Raw genomic sequence first — 9,043 nt, 5'->3', positions numbered from 1 at the left:
AGTACATTCCATCACTCATCACTCGCTAGTACTTAAACTGATCTTTCAACAGGTAAGTATATGATATCAGGGGAATTTTGATTGTTTTTTGATTGTTTAAAAAATGCTTTAAATGATGACACAGCAAATGATTCCTGGCCTGGAACCAATTTTCAAATCAACATAAACATTCTGGAAATAATAGATTAACAAATGTTTAGTGAGCATTAAATGAATAGATCAACTTCACAGAGGTTAATACCAAACTACTCAAATCAAGTTTTTCATTATTATGCAAAAGTATTTTGATGAAAAAATAAAAACAAGAAGCACATAGACATTTCATACTTCTACCTTACATTAAAATTTGAATGAATTTTTTTGCTCAACTTTAAACTTCTTTATAACATTTTTACTTCCACTGATAAAATAAAAAAAAAAAAAATACAGATCATAGAAATCATAATAAACTAACAATAAGTTTTACAATATGAATGGTCGTTATAACATGCAAAGTTAAAAAAAAATATACACACATTGAATAAATCATTAATAAACTATAAATAATAATACAGTTTTATAATACACAATTAAATGTACAGTACAGAAAAAAAGGTACAGAAATAGTTTTCTTTTTTTATAATAATGATACAAACACAAAGTTAATATTTTGAAAATATGTATGTACATATATTTTTACATCATTTTTAAAGCTAATATTAATTTAAAAATACAATATTAAATGCTATAACTAATATTTTATTTTTAAATGTTAACTATTTATATTTAATTATAAATGTTAAAGAATAAATACAATAAAACTTCATAAAATATATATTCACAAATTATAAAAATCCCAGTTTTACAAAATTTGCAAATATCTTTTTAATTCCAGAAAACCTAATATATTTCCTTTTTTCTGAACCATAAATAAAACAAAGGGGAAAGAGATTTAAATAAAGGTTTGATTAAATTAAATAACAGTACATACATGTTTTGTATATGAATGTCACATTCATATGGTTAAATATATACATGTAATATATATATGTAATTAAATATATACATATAAATTATGTTAAAGATGAATGCAACTGTTGTATAACTGTGCTTACAAACTATAAATTTAACCTAAATTTTATACATGTTTAATAATAATTATATTATTCACTAGATAATACTATTCATACTATAAAATATTCACAAATCTTAAAAAAACATTTTCCTTCTAATATAAATAACTTCAATTAAAATAAGAACTGTAGAGATCTATAAATGTCTTTATTTTTAGTCATATAATGATTAGTTTTTAGTGATGTCACACACAGTGTTCAAAACAAACACCAATAAATATTGCAGAATTCATTAAATTACATATCAGTCACTTTGGCAGAATAATCGTTTTGAAGAACATCAATAATGACGCTCTCCGGGGCCAAAGATTATTGTTGAACTATATTATACCATTGATTACTGTCAGTCTCACCAGGTATTCGTATATGTACAAGATGAACAGGACCATCTTCTGTCTGCACCATAGTGGTTTGTGGTTCACCGACATTATATGAACCGTGGTGTCTTGATGCTGGAACCACTAATGTATGCTGTCTATCATCTAAACTTGTTGTTATTTCAGCTACTGAACTAACTTCTCCATTTCCTTCCAATGCTTCCATCCCGCTAGGATTGGAGAAATGCACCTGAAATAAAACAAAAATGAAACTCTTCAATTTCTGATGAAAAAGGGTAAAGACATAGGCAAACAAGATTAAAAAGATGTTAAAATTAAAATAGTAGATGAATTGAAGTGAAAACTCAAAGAAGAGGAAAAAATAGATGAATTAAAATCATAAAATGGTAATTTTATAGTATTAATTTAAAAATACAATAATATTGTTTACCAAAAGAGGAAGATGATTTATAAAGGTGCTTTCTAACAAGTCTACCTGAATTACAGTATCATGTACCTGAATAACATCTATTAAGATGTTTACTACATAATTTGCAATTTTCTTATCACAATTATAAAATATTTATTTTAAAATGTGAGTGAATTGGAAAAACTGGTATTCAACTAATTATAGGATTTATCTATCATTCAGAGTTACTGTAAAATACAGCTGAACTATCTAGATGGAGACTGCTACTGATTCTCCCCATTCATTATCTTCAAAATGTAATTGTTCATATTAATTTTTTACTAGTGATTTTTTTTTCAAGAGATTGCGTTTTAAGTTCATTACTATTTACTTCTAATAATTCCATATCTTGAAAATTAATGAATTTATGTTGATTACTTTTTATGTGGTCTGCATAATTAGTTTTGTTTACTGCACTAAAAACCTGTAATGTCCGTTGAATCTTTTTTCAAATGTTCTGCTGGTTATGCCTATATAAAATCTGTTTCAATCATCACTACCAAATTATGTGGTAATATACATCTGATTTATTCTAAATACTTTAATAACCTATATTGTTATTAAGTTTCTTTTTAATTTTTATTATTGGCTTTGGAAGCTATTTTATATAAATGAGAAAGAAGTTTTTGAAAAAAATTAAAAAAATTGTTTATATTGTAACTGTATAAAACTTCTAGGGTGAATTGAAACTGATCCTGATTTTCTAAAAAAATATTATTGGTAATGAATCTTGGATATATGAGTATGATCCAGAAACAAAATGCCAAAGCAAGGAGTGGGACACTTCAAACTCACGATATCCCAAAAAAGCAAAAATGACCAAATCAAAAATCAAAACCATTAATCCAACCAAATTATACTTACAGAAAAAAGTGTTACCTGGACTTTAATAGGTGGAAATGGTAAAGGGGCTTATAATAAATGTAAAAAAAATAAATGCATGATCAGAGGAGGTGTAGGGGTGATTCGGGGGGTTGAAAAGGAGTGGATAATGGTATTATTGCGATTTCCAGAAAAAGTTGACATCGAAAAAGTATCCAATATAAAAGTTGTAGATCATGCAAAAATCTACATCTTTTGTAGAGGTCACTTTAAACATAACCTCAAAATTTCCAAAAAAAGGCTAAGTCTTTTTTTATTTTTCATTTTCACAAAAATAATTTAATTTTGATGAAACTTTATTAAAGTATACCTTTTGGTGTCTTAAAACCACAAATTGTTTTAGATAAAAATTATAGTTTCCAAAATATTCATTTTTTCCGGTCCGAAAAAAAAATTCTACTTAGAAAAATCATCTAAACTTGTTATTTTTTGTTTTGTTATTTAAACTTGTTGTTTTGACATACTTTTTGGTAAAATAAAAAATCAATAATAACATTTCAAAAACATGCTTAAAAATGTAAAAAAAAAAAATGACTAACGAATTTTTCAGTACGTTGATAATTTGTTTAAATTTTTAAAAATTCAAAAACTGATTGCACCATTCAATTTTTGAAGTTTTTGCAAAAGCACATACTTTTGAAGGATATACAATTACACAAGCAGAAGAAGATGCATTCATTAATTATTGATACAGCAATAGAAATCGCTGAAAAAATAAGGTTATAAATGCACAGGAGTTGCTGAATGTAAAAAAAACTGTCATTGTGTTGGCCAAGATATTGATCTTTTGGTTCTATTAAATCAATTAAATTAAATATTGCAACAATTTACTTTCTTAAGCCAGATGCAGGCAACGTAAGCGACTCAGAATTCATCAAATAGTTTTTTAAGTAAGAAGATTATTGTTCTATTGTTGGTTTTTTACATTGTTTTACTGGCTGTGAAACAACATCTGCTTTAGCAGGCAAAGGAAAAAAACAATATTGAATTCACTGATTAAAACTCCTGAGTTGACAGAGTTGGTAAAGCTTTTTTAAAAGTTGAAAATTTTTTGCATGATCTCAAATTTTATACAGGATATTTTTTTTTGACATCAATTTTGCCAGAAATTACAATAGCTTTTTTCACCTCTTTCCAACCCTCCACTAGCCCCACTCATGCATTTACTTTTTTTATGTTTATTATAAGCCCCTTTACCATTTCCATTTTTAAAAGTCCAACAATTCCCCCCCCCCCCTCTAAATCAGTTATTTCGATTGGTTTACATGTTCATTTGTTTCTTCGATAGTAATGGTATTGTTCATAAGGAGTTTTTGCCTACAGGACAGACTGTAAATCAATATGTTTACCAAGAAATTCTTGAAACTGCAGAAAAGAGCTGCTCGCATGAGACCTGCCATCAGACAACTGGATGCTGCATCCATTGCGTGGCTTCCTAAGGGAACTATTTCAAAGATGAAAAGGCATCCATTGCGTGGCTTCCTAAGGGAACTATTTCAAAGATGAAAAGAGTCCATATATAATTGGATTGTAAACAAAAAGTTTTTTTTGAATCAGTCTTTTATTTACAGACCTCATTTTGTGTGTATATATATTAAATATTCGTATTTTAATTTATTTAGTTTGTTTTTTATTAGTGTTATCATTTATATATCTTAATGCTCTGTTAATCATGGTGTTATACAAGTTTATTAAAGAAACAAAAAGACATCTGCATCTGATGGATATCATACAAATCTTCAATACTAAGATGATAAAAACTATTCTATCTTCTTTAATTTTCTAATCAATAAATTAGTAACAGTAAAATAAATAAGATGCAAAATCTTTAACAGGTTTTTTAAGTTGTTCTAAGTGTTATTACTCAAGTTTTTAAGTAGGCATGCATGACTTGCATGCCTAAGTAGAAATTCTCAAGAAGATCAATTTGGCAGCTAACAAGTTAAAATTTTGCAGTACTGAAAAATAATATAAAACATTATAGTTTTCAGTTACTGCATACTATAAAATAAAAAGTTAAATTTTCAAGTAAACAATTTCTCTGGGGATTTTTTGATATGCAACAGGAGTGGTGTGAACTGCAACAATACACAAATATCGTTCAAACTTTTATGTAGAATTATACAGAGGAAATTTTGTAGCAAATGAAAAATGTCAAAATAATTTATTTCATTATTTCAGATTAATTATTTCATACAAATATAAAAAAAGTAACTGGAATTACCTGTCCATCAATAATCAGATGTTCTACAGCTTCCTCGTACTCTGCACCTTCAGCTATTTCTTCAGCCACAACAGCAGGTTTTTCCATTGGATCTTTACGCTGCTGAATTATAACATGCTCTTTTAACTCTGCTATATACATTTTAGTATCCCCTGCAGTACCATCCATGTCCTAGTAAAAAATGAGAATACATATTAGATAAAATCCTCCTTTGGAACAGATTGTTTTTTTTAATTTATAATTCCAATTATGTCTGAAATCTTAGGAATGTAATACTAGGCCAATATATGTTCAAATATATGTTCAATGCATGTTCTAGGCATGTTCAATGGTGGGTGAGAGATATAGCCAAAATAATAGTAGTATGAGATTATGTTTTATCATCACAATTATGAATAATGATATTTTTTTTTTTAGCTTGTAGCTATTTAAAAATTAAATTTGTATACTAGAAACTGACTAAGATTTTCACAGTTTTCACCTTTACAAAGATTTTTAAGTTACTTTTGAATTTGTCGTTTATATTAAGTATATGTTCTGAAAAGACAATTAAACTTGTTTTTACTGTTGCTAGAAGTAAAGTTTTCCCCTGTTACAAACATTTTGCTTTCCAGCCAAAAATTCTGAAGAACCTATTACGGTCTATATTTTTATCTAAATCAATTCTTGTACATAACATCATTTTTAATCAAAATGAAAGCAGTTAATTTATATTTTTTAATTTCTTGCCCTCGCTGACCATTTATAATTTTGATCTTAAATAAGAAAAATTGATAACTAAATTATGCTCATCTTGCTCTCACTTTTGAGAGCAAGATGTAACATTTCTGCAGCAATATAATAAATCACTTGACATTTGCAATTGGTCAGCTCAAAATTTCAGCATCAGAATATAAGACTAAGCTATATTCTCAGAGCAAAGGTACACTACTACATACATTTTCACTCCCAAAACAACATTACAAACAAACATTACAAAGCCATGGTTACAAGAGAATGAAAGGAATTGAATATTTTGTTATTTTCTTCAGTTGGATATGCTGTTGCATATCAGCAATGTCAAGATCATCAGACTATATCAGGTGCTGTTCACTTCAGTTAAGCCACACCTTCCCTCTGTTTACTGCAGTGGCTAAGAACACTATTACTCTCAGAGAAATTCTGAATACAAAGAGGGATCAAGTGATGGGAGGGTAATAATATTTATATCTCAACAAACATTTTACTGAAAGTCAGGTGGGGTTAACTCTTCAACATATGCAGGAGGATAACTACCCTAAACATGCTAATCGATCAGTTTATAAGAAATCAATTCATGGTAAATCATGAAAATGAATATTTTAAATCCTTAAAATTGTTAATTGCCAATTATTAAATTCATCACGGTAAAACCGTTTATTAGAAAATGAAGTTTGCTATCTTTTTTATTGCAAAATTAAAGTAAACAATAAATGAGTTCCTGGCAATTGATTTTTTCTTTCTTTGTTTTTACGGGCTTTATAATTCTTGACTGTTAGCTATGAGGACGACTTTAACTGTGGCAAACTTTCTCAAATATTTTAGTGTGCAATTTGCGTACTGACATATGACAATGTAATTAATAATCATCCATGATCTGCCGTTTCTTGTGGATCACTTTGTTTTGGTAGACTCCTGCCTTGGCCAGTTAGCCTGTCCATTGTACCAATATCATCATGTAAAAATGATTGTGGAAATTCCAGATGAATTCTTACACACCAGGGTTTTTCTCCTACCTTCAGTTAACATCTCTTTTTCCATTACGGGTATGTATTTTAACATTTCTTTATTCAGAATAAAATGTAAGAAAAAATAAACACTGAATTAATCATCACAGCATGTTGAAAACTCACTGTGTATTTAAATTGGATTCTTTTCAATTTGAAATTTATAATGTTAAGTTTATTTTATCAAAATATAATTAATTTAAGGGATTTGCATCCTCATCAACTGCTAAGTTTTATAACTTTTATCTAGCAAGTGGTCTTTTAGACTGATTTACTAATACAAGTTAAACACAGACATAGTACTAGAATAATTGGGGGTTTAATATAATACATATATAACATTTTACATATATTTCGTTAAAACTGAAAGCTTTCTGTAAACTCTATTATGGAATTTAGTCATTTCTCATTCAGCTTAAATTGACAAATTCTTCATAATATTTGATTACCTTCTTTTTCATAAAGTCATGAGACTTATTTATTATATTACTATTGAAATATATTGCCCTGTGAAACATAGTCTTATTAAGGAAGATGTACCATGCAAGTAACTTATTTATTTAGCAATAGTATTTAAGCACCGAGATATGAATTTCTTCATACTTGGGACTATGATGATAAAAGAGTTCATAGACAGTGTTTAAGTACACATGGGATAAAAAAACAACTAAAGATATGTACAAATAGATCAGATACTACGGTATCTTAAATATACTTATGCATATCAATATACAAAAGTTGTCTGAAAACTTCTTTTTTTTTTAGGTAAAAAACGCTTGTGTTATCGCCCGGAATAGAAGCTTTCATGAAGAATTACAATAAGTGTAATATAATCAAATAAAATTCAACTAAAAATAAAACTTTACAAACTTCGAAAGGGTGTAAAGGCCCCCCCCCCCTTTCTTGGATAACAAAATGACTAAGAACTATAACTAAAACAAAAACTATAACTAACAAAAAAATATACCTAATGTAAAACTAAAATATTAAAAATGAAATAAAACTTAAAACTAATATCACTAAAACTTGACTAATATCACAAAGGAGTTTTAAAATAGGATAAAATTTATTTTAAAAAATAAATAAAAACAAACACAATATAAAATTAATATAAATATAAAATTTCACAATATCTGAGAGGGGTGTAAAGGCCCCTTCTCAGATAAGGAATATAAAAAAAAACAGAAAAAAAAATTAAAAATAAAACAGACACTATACACCACAATATCAGATTTTAGGTATAAGACCAGCACGATGCAAAAACAGAAACTAGTCTAAAACTTTGTTGGCATTGTCCAAAAATTGACGAATATTTCTGGGCAATTTAAATTTACTATGCAAAGCCACATAACAAATGCAATCCACAAAAATGTGGTGCGCGGTCATGCGGCAATTGCATTGTGCGCATAGTCATGCGTGACCTGCTGACATCAGATACTCATGTGTTACTCTACTATGGCCTAATCGCAATCAATAGAGGACCATTTCCTCATGATGAATTTTTCTGCATGAGAAGTCTCAAGGCAACACAGAATGTTTAATGTGCTGCAGTTTGTTATCAATGGTGGCCGTCCAATCACCTTGCCACTTTGCTCGAAGAGACTGTTTTACATAATTAATCAAGTCCAAAGTAGCTCAACACGAGTGGTGAAGGGAGGTTTATTACAAACCTCTTTAGCAGAGGAGTCTCAACATGAAGATCGCAGCACTTGTCGACAAAAGTTAGGGAATGTATTCGTGCATGCGTTGAAAGTACTCACTAAATTTCAGCCATTTAGGATGGTCAGTTGTTGTTTGAGTAAGAGGAGTTTTTGTGAAAACTGAAAAAATCAAATATCATGCTGTGATTTAACACTTACATTTAAACAATACACCTATGAAAACAATACATCATGAAAAGATGGACAGCTGAATTTAAACATGGTCGTACCAGCTCGGCTAATGATGAGTGTTCCGGATGGCCAAAAACAGCATCCACCACCAAAATTATCAAAAAAGTTCACCAAATGGTACTGGACAACTGACAAATTAAGGTTAGAGAGATAGCAGAGGCTATGGGCATATTGAAAGGACGTGCTTGTCATATATTAACTGAAGAATTGGATATGCATAAGCTATTCGCACGCTGGGTGCCGTGTTTGCTAACTTTGGACCAAAAATGCATCAACTGAACATTTCCAAGGTCCTGCTGGAGCAGTTTAAGCCAAACAAGTTAAGATTTTTTTATGTTGATTCATAACTGGAGATGAAACCACTACACTACTGAGATGAAACAATAGTCAAAACAGTGGACT

At 28.9% G+C, this 9,043-nt stretch overlaps 1 protein-coding gene across 3 annotated transcripts in view; it reads right to left on the bottom strand.

The window, feature by feature from the left end:
• Positions 1 to 929: 929 nt before the first annotated feature.
• Positions 930 to 9,043, bottom strand: part of LOC142320645 (uncharacterized) — a 39,865-nt gene continuing 31,751 nt past the window's right edge. For 2 of the 3 annotated variants that reach the window (XM_075358676.1, XM_075358677.1), the window contains exons 11-12: positions 5,005 to 5,175; positions 930 to 1,679 (exon numbers count right to left, since the gene is read on the bottom strand). In XM_075358676.1, coding sequence (XP_075214791.1) covers positions 1,422 to 1,679; positions 5,005 to 5,175 — 429 coding nt within the window. In that variant the 3' untranslated portion in view covers positions 930 to 1,421. The remainder of the gene's footprint in view (positions 1,680 to 5,004; positions 5,176 to 9,043) is intronic. The other variant, XM_075358675.1, reaches the window with a different exon arrangement.

This window comes from Lycorma delicatula, chromosome 2, assembly GCF_047948215.1.
Source record: "Lycorma delicatula isolate Av1 chromosome 2, ASM4794821v1, whole genome shotgun sequence".
Classification (NCBI taxonomy): domain Eukaryota; kingdom Metazoa; phylum Arthropoda; class Insecta; order Hemiptera; family Fulgoridae; genus Lycorma; species Lycorma delicatula.
Note: the sequence above shows the minus strand (reverse complement) of the source record. Positions and strands in the feature narration are given on the sequence as shown.